General features: G+C 37.1%; 2 protein-coding genes and 1 long non-coding RNA gene across 3 annotated transcripts; 2 read left to right on the top strand and 1 right to left on the bottom strand.

The window, feature by feature from the left end:
- The first annotated feature begins 719 nt into the window (after positions 1 to 719).
- On the top strand, positions 720 to 3697 carry LOC137734719 (Tetratricopeptide repeat (TPR)-like superfamily protein). The gene is made up of 2 exons (XM_068473986.2): positions 720 to 1172; positions 2083 to 3697. The coding sequence occupies exons 1-2, from the start codon at positions 804 to 806 to the stop codon at positions 3316 to 3318; spliced, it is 1605 nt and encodes a 534-aa protein (XP_068330087.2). The 5' UTR covers positions 720 to 803; the 3' UTR covers positions 3319 to 3697.
- A 1464-nt stretch (positions 3698 to 5161) lies between these two features.
- LOC137734216 (endoglucanase 4-like) lies at positions 5162 to 8480 on the bottom strand. Its single transcript, XM_068473516.2, has 7 exons — positions 8190 to 8480; positions 7106 to 7513; positions 6797 to 6889; positions 6458 to 6655; positions 6238 to 6349; positions 5759 to 5925; positions 5162 to 5582 (listed from the first exon to the last, which is right to left on the bottom strand). The coding sequence occupies exons 1-7, from the start codon at positions 8406 to 8408 to the stop codon at positions 5265 to 5267; spliced, it is 1515 nt and encodes a 504-aa protein (XP_068329617.2). The 5' UTR covers positions 8409 to 8480; the 3' UTR covers positions 5162 to 5264.
- A 2023-nt stretch (positions 8481 to 10503) lies between these two features.
- LOC148695626 (uncharacterized) lies at positions 10504 to 12154 on the top strand. The gene is made up of 2 exons (XR_015964916.1): positions 10504 to 10587; positions 11973 to 12154. It is a non-coding gene; the product is annotated as an uncharacterized LOC148695626 (long non-coding RNA).
- The last annotated feature ends 6049 nt before the right edge of the window (positions 12155 to 18203 follow it).

Here is an 18203-nt window from a genome sequence, read left to right as displayed (position 1 = left end):
CCCCTTTACGTTTGATTATCCACAGTTTCATTTTATTTTATCCAATAAATTATAATTTCTCAAAAATTTAAAATGAGTAATTAATTTGCCTTGAAAATTTTATGTGATGATTATCGAAAGAAAACCTAAAATTTAGATTGTTTTGATAATTAAAATGCATTATGGGTAGCCTTAAAGAAAGATGTGGACAGTCCTTTTCTATTTTTTGAAAAAATATGACATCCTTATCATAGAAAACCTCTTGGTTCTGGGGTTGTTAAATTGAACTCAAATTTTGTAATTTTAAAATTACTTCAAAAAATATTATTTACACTAAGGAGGGGAGGTGAACTTAGCTTTTAAGATGAGCTAGTAATAATATGATTCAACTTCACCTTTGGAGATAATTGAATCTAAGACATCTCACTTACAAGTGAAGATGAGTACCATTAGACCGTAGTACTAAGTGGTAATCTTAAAATTACTTTAGAATTGCAAATTACTACTATACTTTAGTAGTATTTTTATGTTTGAATCTCATGAAGAGTGAGTTTATTCGTCCACTCTTTAGAGTACAAATTTTTTGTATGAAAAAATAAAATAAAACATTACTTAGAGAGTTTAGACTTCTACTATAAATAAATTTATTTTTAGGAAAAGAAAAAAAATAAAAGAAGAAAGAGGAAATGAAAATAATAGGGCCATGAAGTGTTTTCACAAACTTCCACTCCCTCTCCCACCCCATTTCTATTAGTTTGTAAATTTAATCTCTGTAATAAATTTAGTCTATAAATTTAACGATAAACTCTCCTCCACCAAACAAAATGCTTCCCCACACTTCCGTCCACCACCACCACAACGCCATCCTCTCCTCCTCCCTCTCCTACTGCCGCCCCCTCCCATGCAAAATCCCAACTCGGACCCTGCCCGGTTCCATAAATTTTCTAAAACTCCCCGCCATCTTCTGCTCCATATCCCAAGTCCACAACTATGGCACCGTGGACTACGAGCGGAGGCCCATGGTCAAATGGAACGCCATTTACCGGAAAATATCGCTCACGGAGGACCCCGAAGTGCGGTCTGCTGACGTATTGAACCAGTGGGAGAAGGAGGGCAGGAAGCTCACCAAGTGGGAGCTTTGTAGAGTGGTCAAGGAATTGCGGAAGTACAAGCGCTATGACAGAGCTCTTGAGGTAAAAGAAGTGAAATTTATACTGAAAATTTGTATTTTGTGCTGTTATTTTGTGGGTTTAGGGTGTTTTGATTAGTCGGTCATTCATAGTTTTGCTGGGAAATGGTTCAGTTGAATCTGTGTTTTTAAGCTCCTGGGTAAATTCGACATTGGGTTTTTCAATTTGGTGTTTCTGAGTGTACTTTTATTGATAGGTAAGTGAAAAATCAAATTTACTATTTAAATTGATTGGTCTGAAAGTCTTGTTTCTCATGTTTCGGTACAATCATGCATTGGTTTAGGTAATGCAGTTCATATGTTTCTCTAGGTTATAGTATCGGTATTTGGAAACTCTTGGCCTAAAGTGTTAAGCAACCGATTACCAGTTTAAAGGCCTATTCCGAGTCTGTTAGCTGAAGGAACAATGAGATTTTTAGATGTCACAACTGCTGATTCTCTCAAGATGTCTTGAGATTGCTTATATTGGAATGCATTATGCATGTTCGTATAAAATGACAAATCATCAAGTATCTGTATACCGTGATTGCGAAATGGAATAATCTCTGAAAGGATGTTTTCGTTACAGGCCAACTCTTACAATGTCTTGAAACTTTTAGTAATTTTTGTTTGTCACCTTATAGTAAGCCAATATATACAAATGAAAATGTAACCTGGATTCTAAATTGATTTATATCATAAGGGCTCTATGACCATACGGAAGGTTTTGACTCATATGAACCAAAGCGAGAGAGAGTAAGATTTTATTACTGAATGACATGGAGTGGAGAAGTCTGAGGATAGAAGTGGTAAAGTAGTAAATTTCACCTGATTTGCTGTATTTTTTGAATTGGAGAGGCAAGATGGCATGTCGTATTGGAGAGACAATATGGCATGTTGTATTATCGGTTCTGAATTTTTCATGCACCCTGCAGGTGTATGATTGGATGAGCAACAGAGGAGAGAGGTTTAGAATATCCACTAGCGATGCTGCAATTCAACTAGATTTATTTGCTAAAGTTCGGGGAGTTGCTAGCGCTGAAAATTACTTCCTGAGCCTGCCAGATATATTAAAGGACAGGAGAATATATGGGGCTCTACTCAATGCCTATGTTTGGGCTAGAATGAAAGAGAAGGCAGAAGCATTACTGGATAAAATGAGAACTAAAGGTCATGCATTGCAATCTCTTCCATTTAATGTGATGATGACACTCTATATGAATCTCAAAGACTATGATAAAGTTGATTCGATTATTTCTGAAATGATAGAGAAAAACATCCAGCTAGATATATACTCCTACAATATCTGGTTATCGTCTCGTGGATCCCAAGGATCTGCAGAACGGATGGAAGAGGTTTTTGAAAAGATGAAAGTGGACAGAACCATTAATCCCAACTGGACCACATTCAGCACAATGGCTACAATGTACATCAAGATGGGGAAGCTTGACAAAGCCGAAGCTTGCCTGAGGAAGGTTGAGAGTAGAATCACAGGTCGGGATCGGATACCTTATCATTATCTTTTAAGTCTTTACGGCAGTGTTGGCAAGAAAGAGGAGGCTTATCGGGTGTGGAATGTATACAAAGCAATTTTTCCCAGTATTCCGAATTTGGGTTACCATGCTATAATGTCTTCTCTGCTCAGATTAGGTGATGTTGAAGGGGCTGAGAAGCTTTATGAGGAATGGCTGATGGTTAAGTCAACATACGACCCTAGAATTGCAAATCTTTTTATAGTGTTTTATATTAAAGAAGGGGATTTTGATTCTGCCCAAAGTTTCTATGACCACATGGTTGATGTAGGAGGAAAACCCAACTCGAGTACATGGGAGTCCCTCGCTGAAGGGCATATGGAAGAGAAGAGAATTTCTGAGGCATTATCCTGCTGGAAAGAAGCTTTTTCTGCTGAGGGATCAAAGAGTTGGAGGCCAAAGCCGGTAAATGTTTCTGCCTTCCTCGAACTTTGTGAGCAAGAATCTGATTCGGTAAGCAAAGAGGTTTTCATGGGACTTTTGAGGCAGTCAGGACGGCTAAAAAATAAGTTGTATGCATCATTTCTTGGCTTAACTGATGATGTTAATGATAAAACTATCGTTAATGAGGATGATGATGAGAAAGCAGATGAGGGGTCAGAATTTCTTTTGAACCAATTGCAGGACACTACCCCGTGATACTTGAGTGTTTGGGAAAATCTGCTCTAATTTATCGGGTTTACCGAAAGTTTTTCACTGAGATAGGATCCTTTCACGTTTCAGTGTGGTCCTTCCTTTCCATGGTTAACATTCTACTTGTTGTGGCTGGGTATATGCGAGCTGCCAAGTTGATAGGGCCTTCATATCAGAGTGAGTTCTGAACGGAAGATTCTGCTCTGCAGAATAATATGTTGATGATTTGTGACTGGAGACGCCATCTCCACTCATCGTTTGCGGTGAGTGTTGATATGAAGTTCTTGATGTAATTTGTGTAGTTAAAGAGCAAGACGCTATGCAGTCGATTACATATAACTATAAATTCCTAAATGATACGTTAAGATAGCCAATTTTGGCCGTCTCTGCCGCTCTCTCTGCTTCAACATTAGTTGTTGAAGGGTTAAAACAAGAAGGGCGAAAGCAGCCTAAGTTGTTTGCTGTAAGTTTGATAGTCCCAACATTAGGAGGACACCATTGTGGATGATCGACGCACATTACCTCGAAACAAGCACCGCAAACGAGCCCGTTGTTGAATAGTACTCTACAGCTGTTGTCTCCGAGCCATAGCCTTCTTGGCAAAGATCACTGTGTATCCATATGAGCCTTCTGTTTAAAGTACAAGAAATAGATCAAGTTCAAACTATCCATGTATCGGAAACAAAAATTTTGTATGTGCCGGTTATATATACATTCCTCTCATATTACGTACGGCACTAAATGGGTTCAGTACTACCATGAGAGAGAGGTGTTATATGAAACCGGTGAATAAAATAAAAAATTCTTCACTTACTCATGGTTCCTGATCCACCCATGTCACCATAAAGCGTTGCGTGTGCATCGTCCCAATCATTGCTCACGGCTTTCTCGGCCAATGGCGCTTTTGTTGCCCATGGCTGGAACCAAAAGAGCCATGGACACTGCCCATGGAAACAAGTTCTGAAACTTAGCCATGACTATATATGATTGTGTGAGAAAAGCGGAATGCTATTGCATTTTTACACACACACACACACACACACACACGCACGCACACGCACATTGTGGTCTTTGCATGCCCATTTTCCATGTGCAATGAAGTTAGTGTGGCGGTTGGCAAATCCAAACATGCAAGCAAGGAGCCTGTAGCCATGTTCACATAGATTCTTATCTCGTTCCATTCCAGTGGCTCAAATGGTAACCAATGGTGAAAACTAAAAAATCCATGGTTTCCCGGTAGAACCCCATTTCACCCAAGTTGGTGTGAAATTGGAAAAAAGAAGCGGTTTTTCGCACAGCTTGCTCATAGTGCAAGTCCCACTTGTATATCATATTTGGCCGAGGAAGCATTGGACAGGTTGGAGTTCTTACCTTCTTGGACTCAATGGACCAAGATCTGCTATCATTATATGGGCATGGCAGTTGCTTATTAGATACATAATTAACGTTAAACTTGGCTGGTAATGTCTTTATCTGGATGGGTGTTTATACTAAGTATAACTCGTGAATTGTTTTCTTTCTAGTTTTGTTTAAAGTGATAAAGTCTTTTCTTAAACAAACGAGATATCAGAGTGGAGCAATCAAACTCGGGAATTAAGATGCAAGAGTTAACAATACTTTTGATTCACTGAGCTACAAGCCTCTTGCTATGCTGAATAAGTTCTTAATTTCCTACAACACTAAATTTTATTTATTTGTAAAAACAATAGTAGGAGGACAGAACGACCACATAACCTTTGTATAAAAAAACAGATAGAAGAAAGGATCAATTTTTTTACCAGAAGGTAAATAATAATTCTAAAGGATCATCACATTCTTTATGTAGGTTCTAATAATCTTTGACAAAGATAAGGAACTACATCAACTCATACTCTTGATCTTTCCAACGATGAATTGTTTAGGATGGCTAATAGTCACTTCCTCCAAATTGTCCTACACAAAATTAGGAAAGCTCAAACTTTGAAGTAAGCCAATACACCCACAAAAGGTGCATTGATATATGTGGTTGGCTCCGATTGTGGAACATTATATCGAGAGTCTTGAAATGTATCATTCTCAGCAGGCCCTCCCACAACTGCACCTATTAATAAATTAGGGTTTGGATCGGTGCTTTTGAAATACAAGTCTCCTTCATGGCACTGCATGTGTTGTGGGTGCTTATCCATGGAAGGTATCACTGATCCCCGGTGATGTATTTTCTGAGGGAACTTTGGCCCAAATCCAACCATGTATGACATCTCCAATGGGTTGCTTCCTAGTATATAATCAACCTGCATTAAAATTACCAATTAACTTTCAGCCACAAATTATAATGTAACAATTAAAAATCTAATAGGTTTGTTCGTGCATACAGATGATGCTATATGTTGCAGCCGGACTTACACATATGTTGCTAGACTGTAAATTTAGACTGGACATTCTGACAAATATGGAGACGTATATGTACCTGTCCTTTGGTGAAATTCACCAGCCTATCTGGAGTGATAATAACATTGTTGCCACAGTTCACAACTTTGTTGGCAGCTTTCATGTAGCCAGCATAAACTAAAAGAAGAAATGATAAGGATGTTGAATGTTGCAGGTTACCTCCTCCAGGTTTGAACAATAGCCCACCTGATATATATATATATATATATATATATATATGAAAGTAGAAAATTAATATATCAAGATAGGGAAAATACGTACTAATCTTTTACGTGCACACGAGTGTGTGTGTGTGTATATGCATAAATGCTGGAAAATTTTATATATAAATTCATTAGTTTTACTGTTTCAAAATACGCACATAAATAAATGTACTGTGACAAAGTAAGAGTGTGACTAACATTTTTCGTCTTTAACATATTTTGAATACTTTACGATAGTGATTCACATTTTGGAAAACTAATGACATAAATAGTTGGGTCAATTATAGGGAACTACCTGGTGAAAATGTGACTGATTTTGGAGCAGGTGATTCAGGCAAAATAGAGCATACTAACTCGTCCGCCTTGGGAATAAAGGGATTAGAAATGTTGGGATCAGTCATCGCCCACTGCAAACAAAGTAAATAAAAGAAAAGAAAATTTAGCTGGATTGAAAACCTAACGTAGGTTGATCAAAAGAGAAGAGATGAAGAAAATGGTGTTAACTGAAAACTGACCTGAGAAACAAGTATGTTGATGCCAGAATGCTTTGAATCCCATCCAAATTCAGTGACAGAACCAGTTAAGTACGGGCCGCCATTAACCTTTCTTATTACAGTGGACTCCAAGTAGTGGATGTTAGCTAGGACATAGTCCCAGTAATATGGTGCCTTGGTTACCTTGTATAACCACGCAGCTCCCCAGACCAGTTCATCCTGCAACAATTGTTTTATTAGTCGCACAAAATTGTTTATGCTGACAAAAGTTTATTTAACACGACACCGTATCAAAATTTTTGACATGTAATTAAATTTGGAAAACAAATTATAAGGTCCCATGATCAATCAGTTATATACCATGTAGCCACTGAAGTCGCAGTAAAATGGGCATGCTCCTTCACCAATACTGTCATTGTAAGACCCCCTATACTTATCCGCGAATTCAAACACCTGATTAATAACCATACAAAGAAAATTTATTAACCTAAAAAGTTTCAATATACATAGCACAAAACATAAGTATAATGCTATCTAATGCTTGGAATTTTTTTATTATGAGACTGTGAATCTCGATCAGAATCATCAGATTGATTGTTGTCTGGATATGCGAGACAGATTAATTGACTCACAATACATTTACAAGTCTAGAAAGAAAATATTGTATACCTGAATAGACCGGTTAAGAAGCAAAGCCGAGTAGAATCTGTCCGAATCTTTAAACACCATGGAAGAAGCTGCGAGTGCAGCTGCAATCTCAGCTGAAACCTCTGAGCCTGGCTTTTCTTTAGTTACTACATAAGAGGTTCGAGGGGTGTCCATGTCTTCAGGTCTTTCCCAACAAGTGTGGTCGCTATTGGGGTCACCAACAACGCCAACAACAGAATCAGGTACATTTGTGGATTTAAGCAAATAATCTGTTCCCCATCTTATAGCTTCCAAAGCAAATGGAAGCTCCGAGCCCATTGATTGTCCAAACTCTAGAACGCTCCATGACAACATTGTTGTAGTGAATGCCATGGGAAAGTTGAACTTCACATTGTCACCGGCATCATAGTAACCTCCTACAAGATCCATCTTTGGATGGAAAAAGAGCATATATATGTCATGCATTTAGGTAGTACTTGATACAAAACCTTTGTCAAACTCTAAGCGCTTCCACGTACTCTTGAGTGGTTCATGAAATTAAGCATGTTTACTCATAAGGAATAGGAAATTTGAATCATTCTGATTCTTGAATGCTGTATGTTCACTAATTAAAACATGGGCATGAGAATCATTTCATCAAAATAAAAATGTGAGTTTCTCAAAATTCTTAAGCAAACACCTGAAAATCGAGAATCAAATTAACTAAAGGGCTAGTTGATCCTTGCTTACTTCTCCTTTTCTGTGTTCTCGATTCCTTGCTTCTTAGAGAAACACTTAATTTGATGAAGCTATAGTAGGTGCTTCTGTATAAATCATTTAAAAGTACTTTCAATAAACCGTAATTAAAGTAATTACAATTTATTTTTGTCAAACACTGCTGAAAGGACTTTTTATAACTTAAATCGTTTTTAGCCATTCTAAAAGCACAACCAAGCAAGTCATTAATTTGTGGTTATTGTTTTTTTTCTTTTTTTTTTCTTTTTTTTTCCAAAATTTATGATGATTGTTGACTTTTGTAGACTAAATAGTCAACAAGTATCTGTTTCGGACAATGTATTGCGATTAATTGATTAACTCAGAGAGAGAGAGAGAGAGAGAGACTGACACCAGCATCAGAGCCATCCTTTAGAGCAGAATCTTTCCTCCAAGTGATTCGTTGTGAAGGTGGTAACTTTCCCGACCTTTGGCCTTCAAAAAACAAAAGACACTTTGACAATGCATCTGCGTAGTTGTGTGAAGACGCGACTTGTGCTGTGGCCATTGCCAACATCCATGCTAATATTGACAACCTTAGAAGGGAACTGCCACACATGATTTTACTCATTGTTTCTCTTCTTTTACAACCCAATTTTTTTCACTATATATATCAAAAACTTAAAGAATTCTCAATTTTGGAGAAGAACCAATATAATCTCTCTGATTTGATGAAAAGAAACTCAGCAAGCACCTGTTTATATACTACTTAAACGCGTGCTTATGCGTGCCTAGATGTAATGAATTATATGCGTGCATTGTACACACAGTTGGCTTATTTCGTAGATGGAAGTCCACGAGGTCATCAAAATTGGCCTATTTTCCATATAATTCTGCAGTTTGGAAGAAAGCTAGGTACAATTAACCCATTCAATATTCTTTCGTAACTTATTTGGTAACTTATTTATCCAATATTATTGTAGGTCAAGTGGTCAATTCAAAGTCACCTTTGAGAGCCATTCCATATGTGCTTGAATGATTTTCTTATTATCTGGGATGGGTACGTAGTATACAGGTAGTTAGCTTTTCTTTCCTTTTCTGTTACAACAGTTATCTATGCGTACAAGATCAATCTTGGTTATTTCTGTTAGACACACGAATTTGTCAAAATAAATCATCTAGAGAGTTGTTAATCAATTGTCACGTGAATTTAAATGAGAGAGACACCACAACAACACCACATGCTAGATTAGGTAGAAATAGAACGTTATATTTCACTGTGATCAGCATTAATATCGCAGCATGCAAAGCCGCGTTCAAACATGATAAAAATATGACTTATATCGTGTGATTCTACTACTAATTACACTAAGATTTGTTGTTGTGCATTAGGAAGATTTATTTTCTCCACTTTTATTTTGTCTTGTAGAAGAAGCTCTGAGCAGAGTTCTAAACTTACTTAACTCAACTAGACGAATCTCTTCATTTGTCATCTCGAGGTTGTTGCCCTCCACAATCTTCATTTTTGTGGGGTTTTTTTTTGCACGTCAACGTGTTCCTCTTGCACCATATGGAAAAGAAAATAAAAAGATGTCTACTTGCGATCTTCAGTGTGGTATGGTTTGAAGCATGCTTTACCCTATTTAAATAATCATAGTTGTTGGCTTATTGGTTATGGAATGTCAGTTTTCTTTTGGTTTGATAAATATGGTTGGAGGATTTGATTATCAATCCTTCCTTATTTCCCGTCATTTCTCCTGTAACACTTCCTCTCCTTTTAACAGTGGAAGATGACAAAAGTAACTATCCTCCTCTACTGGGGCAATTTTAATTTTCTTTTGGGCATGAGCTTCTTAGAAGTAAACATTTTGATTGCGCTTAGGCTAAAGTTAAATGGCATTCTTTCATCCCTCCACGACTCTCCTATTTTGTTTGACGGTTGTCTCATGACAAACTTCTTATGAGGGATGGACAAAATATCTGTGGGTATAGGTACCCGCTCATTAATTTACGGTTACAGTTATGAGTAACCATATAAATAAATAAATATGTTGTATGTATAATGTAACAACCCGTCCCAGAATTTACGGAAGAAAATGAATATTTTTGTATTTTCACTAAGTTTGAGGGATACTTTCCTTTTTAAAATTGTTTTTGAGTCTTAATTGGTGAGCCCAAGGGGCCCACCCCCTGTCTTGTTTCCCGGTTCCCTTTCCCTTTCCCTTTCTTTTGTTTCTTCTACAAGTCTCTCTTCTCTCTTTCTTTCTCTCTGTCTTTCTCTCCCTCGCTCCGAGCAGAACACACACACACACACCAACAAACCCTCATCTCCCTTATCATCAAACACCACAACAACAGCAGCATCACCATCTTCACCATGTCAACTCTCTCCCTTTCTTCGTCTCTATGGAGCATAGAGGAACTCGGACGAGTTCCTCGTCCTTTCATTTTGGGTAAGCCTCAAAACACTCCAAATGCTTCTCTTTTCATCCCTATAGTTCTTTTCTAACCCCGTGGTTGTGTTTTGGATGTCAAACCATGAAGAAACCACCTCGGAGACATTTCCCAGTTTTCGGGCGAGCACCGCCCCTTTCGAGGCAATTTTCGGCCAAACCACGGCGAGTTGGCCCGCGTGCAAGCTATCAGTCTCTTCGTCTCGCTGAGTACTACAACTTTCTATTTTGTTTCACCCAATTTCAGTGAGTATTGAAGAATTTATACTCATTTGAATCTTACCTAGTTTCCGGCGGACACCCGTGGCTTCCAGGCTGTTTTCCGGCCAACTCCGGCCACGATGACGGGAAACAAGGGTATATTTCGATTCCTTACCTTCGGGGCTTCAATTTGGTATATTGAATGACATGTTTTGGATGAGTTTTGAGCTCCATCGGAGCTTGGGAATTCTCCGGCCGAAAACCGGCCTTCTCCTTCCTTGGAATCCGGCGAACCACCAAAACCCAAGGCCTTTGGGCCTTTCCTGCCAAGCCCAAAACCCTGGGCAGCCCAACCCAACCTTTTTATTTATTTTATTTTGTTTTGTTAATGTAATGGCCTTTGGGCCGTTTCCTTTAGGGCCTTCGGCCCGTTAACCCTAAACCCATTAGACCCAAACCCTTAGGCTCAACCCGGATCCAACCCAAGTCCAAACCCTTTAACCCAATCTGGATCCAAGCCCAGACCCGTCTGACCTGTTGACCCGGACCCGGTCAACGGTCAGCGTTGACTTTGACTTTGACCGGTCAACGGTCAGCGTTGACCATGACCGTTGACTTTTTGAGTTTCGTGCGGGACCCCTCCTAGGCTAATTTCGACGTTCTGAATCCATTTCGGATGTCCGTTTTCCAAAATTCAGTCGTTTGAGTAGAGTTTGACTAAATGTACCCTTTATGTGCTTAGGGGCGTTTATCTGTAGCGTTTCTTTCTTTGCTAGATGACGTGGCTTTTCGACGGCGAAGTACTGTGAGTGGACCCCTTCTAAAAATGCATGTTTTGATAGTAGAAATGCATACATGAAAAGCATGATTTGATGATTATGTTTTATGAAACGTTTTATGAGATAACATGCTTACTGAGGCTAGTTTGAATTATTACTATTTTTCTTATAACCCATGTTCTTATAGAATATCTGATGGATGACGATATGATATTTAGAACATGTTTAGAACACCTCTTTATAGTATAGATGATGCATGACTTTATACTATGAAGTTGATTTTCAATATATGTATGTTAACTGGTTTTGTACTTACCTAGTGGTGCTTTCCGCTACGGGACGTAGGGATAGATCCGGTCTGTTCCGGGTGACGGTTTAGTGTTGGCATAGGGCCTGGAGTGTGTTTCCTCTGACTATTTAGCACAGAGACGGGGAGCCGGCATGGGGCCTGAAGTGTATTTTCCTCTGACTGTCTGCTCAAAGATGGGGAGCCGGCATGGGGCCTGGAGAGTTGTATCAGACATTCACTAGTGTTTATTATATATACAAGTTATGATTTGAGACATTGTACGACATGCTAGGTTTCGAAAAACCTATGTTTATTATTATATTTGTGTTTTCATAAAACTTGGGGGTTAGTACGTTGATAACTGTTTTATTATATATATATATATATATATATTTAGTACGTTGATAACTGTTTTATTATATATATATATATATCAACTTGGTCCACTCATGTTTGTTTTGCGCCCCCTTCAGGACTTAGAATCGAGGCATACAATCCCGACGTCCAGGCACTTTTGCATCGGCATCTTTGAGTCCTCTCGGTGTAGGACCCACTCCTTTGTTTCATTCAATTTTATATTATTTTCTTTTAGTATTCTAGATTAGAGGTGTGCTCTGAACACGGTCCTTATTTGCATATTAATTATTCTTTTATATTTATAAGCCTTATTTATCCCTTGTTTTCAACATTTGCACTCAATAAATGGCTTTCGTCACCCTCGGGTGTCGGCCAGCACGTGCCTATCCTAATATTCGGGAAATATCAGGGTCGGGGCGTGTCATATAATTTACTGAACAATTATGGAGGCCAGAAAGAGAAAGAGGGTGCGGCATAGAGAGAGAAGGAGAGTGAGTGTAATTGTGGGTGTGTGTTATTCCACCCCATTGTGCCTTTATTTATAGTAGTAGGGAAAGTTAATTCTTTACCTCTTAGGATTACAACATTTAATAGGTAATCTACTCCTAATAGGAATATAAGATAAATTCCTATATTTACTAGGATTTACACAATCACATTCCTATTCCAATAGGACTGCAACAAAATAAACAAACGGTTATGGATAAAACCGTTTATTTGTGAAATATAAATGGGTGATTATGAGTATTAACCGCGGTTACAAACGGGTACCCATTTAACCATTTGTTTTAATATTTGTAAAATTTTGGAAGTTTAAAATTAAAAACCCTAAAAACATTTCGACCTCTCCCAACCCCGCTCCTCTCTCTCCCCGATGCCCCTTTTCTCATCTCCGCCAAAATAGTTTCGTCGGTTTAACACTAACTCCAACGGGGTAAACAGTTAAATAGTTAATCGTTTATAAAATAATTATGGGTATGGGTATACCAGTTTATGCAATTACCCAATGGGTAAATGATTATGCAAGTAAGAGGTTAAATGGTTAAGAGTAAATAACCGCATTTACCCATTTGCCATAACCATTGCCCATACTTACTTCCCACTAAGGCTGCACTTCAACAACGAGGTATTTGTTTGGCATCTGTTTGTCGCTTGTGTAATGGTTCTGAGGAATCTGATACTCATCTTTGCTTTCGTTGTCCTTTATCAAAGCAAATTTGGACATGTTTGGCTTGTCAATTTGGTATTTCCTTGCCCATTTCTGGTTTTTTGGCAATATTTTGGGATACTTTCGTGCATAAGCCTTTCTCTTATTTGTTACACAAGCTCTAAATTTTTGCGAGCCTTTTTACTGTTGTTACTATTTGGAAAGCATGAAATAAGTCTATTTTTTAGGATAGACCAGTTTCTTTACACCACCTATGCATGTTTATTATGTCCGAGCTCATTCATGTTGGGAAGTTTATCCCCGGATACTCTTATAGTTTGGTATTCGAATAATTTCATCTTTGGATATCCAACCTATCCTTTGTAAAGCTCTTGTTATTGTGCTTTAGTCTCCGCCTTGGTATCCTTGGGTTTAGCTTAACATTGATGGTTTGGCTAAAGGGAATTCTACTTGTGGGCGAGTTTTTAGGGATTCGCATGATCAATTTTTTGGTGGTTTTTGCCAAGGTATTGGCCATAACAATTCCGGTTTTGTGGAATAATTATCAACTATTCTTGATGTTTATTTTGCTTATCATAGGGGTTGACAAACTTTTTGATTGGAATGTGGTTCTTCTAGTGTCCTCGTTTGTCTTTGCTCGGATGACTTTGTCCCTCTATGGCCTCTTTGTACACAATAGTTAACTTATTTGGCTCACATCTGGAATCCTGATGATGACTTTTTATTGCTCTGACATTTACTAGGAAGAAAATGATGTCTCGGAAAGCTTTGCTAACATGAGCTTGGCTCCTCAACCTTGGTGTGGAACGATTCACCTACATCGGCAATTATAGCTTCACTGGATTCTAATTTTCTTAGCTTATGGTTTTCGATTTTCAAATCAGTATGCATCCCAGCTTATAAGTTAGCTTCACTGGATTTTGATTTTCTTAGCTTACAGCTTACAGATTGTCCAACATTATGTGTTTAGGTGTTTCCAAGCTTGTTTGTATTCTATATTTTAGGCCTTGTTTTGGAGAAGTTCTCCCACCCCTTTTTTTTTTTTTTTTGTTTTATGTTCCTCCTAAAAATGTGTAACTTTCTTTTTTTATTCAATAAAATTCACCTCGTATGGTCGAGGTTTTCTTAAAAAAATACAAAGATTGTTGTGATATTAGAGCATCTCTAGTGGAGTCTTTATATATGGATAACCACCGCATAAAATGAATATAAAACAAATATAGAGATAAAATGAATCTCTAATGGATCGGAAAGTGAGTCCCTAAAGTATAGGGACTCGCCGGATACTTGGTGTATGTATCCAAATATAGGGACTGAAATGGTGGACCCAATATGACAATTTAAGTGGAAAAGTAGGCTTGGGCCCAGTCACATGGCCTTGTCTTTTTTTTTTTTTTTTTTTTTCAATCGTTTAAAATACAGGGTCCAGATTGATTCTTGTTTTTCAAATTTTTTACCATTGAAAGATCAACGGTTCCAATTAAATATCTATTTCATTTAGGTTACTCTCCTATGTTTGTTTTCAAATTTTTTTTCTTCTCTTTTTATATTGCTTCTGTTGAAAGATTAACAGTTCCAATTTTGGTTACTCTCTAATTTTATTCTCTCATCATTCCTATAAATACCAAATTATCTAACCAAAACTTACCACAACTTCATCTCCTATACTCAGTTCACTTGTACTCAATTCGCTCATTCCAGTTACGTTTTCGTGAAGAAAAAAATTGGTGTCAGAATTTGAATTATTTTTGGTTAACATGTTAACAAAAATATTTTACAAGAAGTAATGTTAAATTAATTCAAAAAAATGTGCACCTAATCAAATTATCACATAAAAATGTAAAAACCTCAAATTTAGGGATTCGACTATAAGGACTCTCTCATTAGAGACAATATATATTTAGAGACACAAAGATTCCCTTTTAAGTCCTTAAGGGTGTGTTTGCTTGGGCTCACTAACTCTCCTTGGACTGGATTGGCTTAGCTATTATTGCAATCCCATGTTTGTTAGGATGAAGGATTAGGTTTAATGAGATTAAGTCGGACTCGCTCCGACTGACTCTCTCACTAGCCAGACCCCCCAAATATCCCAAGACTGTTATGACCCTTGCGCTACTTCGTTTGGCTCATCCAAACCTTGTGCCTCGTTCGAACTTACAAGATCACAATCCTTGAAAATAAGGATTTTTTTTCATCTGGGTCGGTGATTTGGGCTCTTCCACCATTTGGGTCCTTTGGCATCTCAAATCTCACACATACATACATCGCTCTCTCTCTCTCTCTCTCTCTCTCTCTCAAAAACACCCTTAATATTCTCACTTACCAACCACCCCGCTTTTGCTGATTTTTCCCCCATCAGTCACGCTCCGTCACTAGAATTCAATTTTTGACTCTGTCTCTTTCAGCAGACCATGATCTGAATCCGGTACGCCAAACAAGGTGCAATTATTTGGAATTGGGGATTTTGAAAGGTGTTTACTTGGTGAGAAAATTGAGAGAGAAAGGAAAGAAAATGGAATGGAAATTAGTAAGAACTGGGGAATTGCATGAAAGGAAATGGGATTTTGAAAGGTGTTTCATCGGTTGATTTTTTATAAACGGATTCCAGGAAAGCAACAGATGTTTAGGCCAAGCTTGATGAAGGAAAAAATCAAGAGGCAAAGAGGATTGAGGTTACGGATGTAGAAAAAAAGGGGAGTGGAGAGGCAAAGAAGGCAGAACACTAGAAAAAGGGTTTCTAGAAGGAAAAAAAAAAAGAATAATTAATTATAAAAAATAAAAAAAAATCTAGACATGCATTAAAATAATATAATTTTAGAGTTTGTTAATTATCTTGCTTCTTAGTCCAACACTGAACCAAACGCTTCACTAAATTAGTCCAGCTTAGGCCATCTCCAACTAATGGCTGGCTAGAGGGCTCGTTTTAGCCCTCTGGCCCTCCAAGATATTAATATTTTAATGAACAGTAAAGTGATATATTTGCCTCTGTCTCCAACCGAGGGGCAAAGGGCCAGAGGGCTCGTTTTGGCCCTGTCACAAAAAACCGTCTCCAACCGAGGGCCATACGGCCACATAATTTATTATTTAAATTTAAAAACTACAACAACTTAAATTTAAAAACAACAACAACTTAAATTTAAAAACTACAACTAAAATTTAAAAACGACAAATTAAATTTAAAAACTACAAATTAAATTCGAAAACAACATTAACTTAAATTTAATATCCATAATCAACATCATCTTCATCATCCGCCATCGTAGGAGTATAAAAAATATGAAGTTATAGGAAAAAATGGAATTTAAAAAAATATTTGTGAAATAGAAGTTATAGAAAAAAAATGGAATTTAAAAAAAAATATGAAAAATAGATGTTATAGGAAAAATTTTGTAAATAAAAAAATAATAATAAAACTATTAAAAAAAAATTCAAATGCAACAGCTAGCTGATGTCAACTAACCGTTGCATTTGAATTTTTTTCTTAAGCATACCGATAGGAAAGATATTTTTTTTGGCCAGCCAGCCCTCCAACCCTCTCTGATTCCGTAGGGCCCTCTCAGATTCCACAGCCCTCTGCCCTAGCCTTTGGTTGGAGATGGTTTTCAGGCTATTTTCGGCCTTCTGGCCCTCTGGACCCTTCGGTTGGAGATAGGCTTACTTTAGTCTAAACCAGTCCACCTTAGTTTAGTTTAAACCAGTCCACCTTAGTCTAAACCTAACCCGACCATGACTACTCTTGTGAATTGACCTTGACCACCCCGACCTTTAAGTTGTGAATGTTGAATATCTCCTTGCCCGAATTAACTTAAGAAAATAACAAGAATAAAGGGGTAACGATGTGTAATTGGATGCACGTGTAACTCACTAAAGAGTGGTTTCACGTGAGAGGGAGTGTTGAAAAATGTAAAGTCTTAGTTCAAAGATGTGACAAAATTAAATATAACTTATATTGAGTGGTTCCACCGCTAATTGCATTGTGAGTATGTGACATTTTGTGATAAAACACCACACCTATTAATGTTGAAGCCATTAATAGTGGTCCCACATGAGAGGGAGTGTGTAAAGTCCTAGATCGAAGACGTGACAAAATTAAATAAGGGAAATTTTATTTAAACCCATATAACCTCTTTTTACACTCAATTGACTCTCTACACCCATATTAATTTCAATTAAACTATCAATATCTCTTTAAACCTAATTATCTACCTAAACTACCCTCACGAACCCAATTCAATATATAAATTTATCTTTACACCCATTTAGAAAATAAACCCAAAATTAGTTGGAGACAACTTTGTTTTTGAAATTATTTTCATATCTGATTCTTAAGTGTGCGAACCTGCTACTCCAATATTTCTCAAGAAGAAAGTGCCCATGCAGGATGGTGATCCTCTTCTCTTTTTTCTCGCTAGAGTTGAAAATATAGTCACAATGATATACATTGTTCTTATTGGTATAGGACGGATGATAATCGTTATCATCAATGTCCCAATCTTCTTCTTTTTTCTCGCATTGGTTAATGGATGACACTGCTGCTTTCAAGAACTTCAAATACATTTTTTCACTCCAGTTGTTTTTACCTTGTTTGTTTTTCTTATGTATATGCCAAGCTATTTACTAGCATTTTAGCTTCATTATTTTTATGTTTTAGTTGGTGGTAGTATTGAATTCCCAATGCCTTTTGGAAGAGTTATGAGTCCTATAGAGAAATTTATCCACGGGTTAACAAAGATCTTCTTTGCAAGCAATATACTTTCAAACTCTAAAAAAAATTAAAATCAAATGAAAAAAAAACGTGCATAAATTGATTTATATCTTAGTTGAAGGATTCGGAACTTCAAAATCATCATCCATTAGTCAAAATGAACGTAGGATAAAGATTAAGTGATGGTATAGTTTGATTATTGAGTATGGGTTTATTGATAACTTTTAGTTTTATTATAAATTTCATCTTGTACTTAATGGTAATTAAGCAATAGGATAAAAATGACAATTAACATTTAAAATTTAAGTTGGGTGTAGAGTGAAATTAGATGGGTTCAAATAAAATTTCCCATTAAATAAACTTATATTAAGTGGTTTCACCACCAATTGTTAGGAAATTATATTTGTATTTCACACTTGAATAAGATTACAATATGAGTATATATACTGGTTGTGAGCCAAAGCAAATCACAAC

The sequence above is a fragment of the Pyrus communis genome, chromosome 7 (assembly GCF_041283825.1).
Source record: "Pyrus communis isolate YQ-2024b chromosome 7, ASM4128382v1, whole genome shotgun sequence".
Classification (NCBI taxonomy): domain Eukaryota; kingdom Viridiplantae; phylum Streptophyta; class Magnoliopsida; order Rosales; family Rosaceae; genus Pyrus; species Pyrus communis.
The sequence above is the reverse complement of the archived record's forward strand: the minus strand, read 5'-3'. Positions and strand labels throughout refer to the sequence as shown.

What these genes read in the sequence shown, in the direction of transcription:
- LOC137734719 (XM_068473986.2), top strand. Translation starts at nt 804, where the DNA reads ATGCTTCCCCACACTTCCGTCCACCACCACCACAACGCCATCCTCTCC. An exon ending in GCTATGACAGAGCTCTTGAG is followed by an intron (nt 1,173 to 2,082) that starts GTAAAAGAAGTG and finishes TGCACCCTGCAG; the next exon opens with GTGTATGATTGGATGAGCAA.
- LOC137734216 (XM_068473516.2), bottom strand. Translation starts at nt 8,408, where the DNA reads ATGAGTAAAATCATGTGTGGCAGTTCCCTTCTAAGGTTGTCAATATTA. An exon ending in GCGACTTCAGTGGCTACATG is followed by an intron (nt 6,656 to 6,796) that starts GTATATAACTGA and finishes CAATTGTTGCAG; the next exon opens with GATGAACTGGTCTGGGGAGC. An exon ending in ATCAGTCACATTTTCACCAG is followed by an intron (nt 5,926 to 6,237) that starts GTAGTTCCCTAT and finishes TATATATATCAG; the next exon opens with GTGGGCTATTGTTCAAACCT.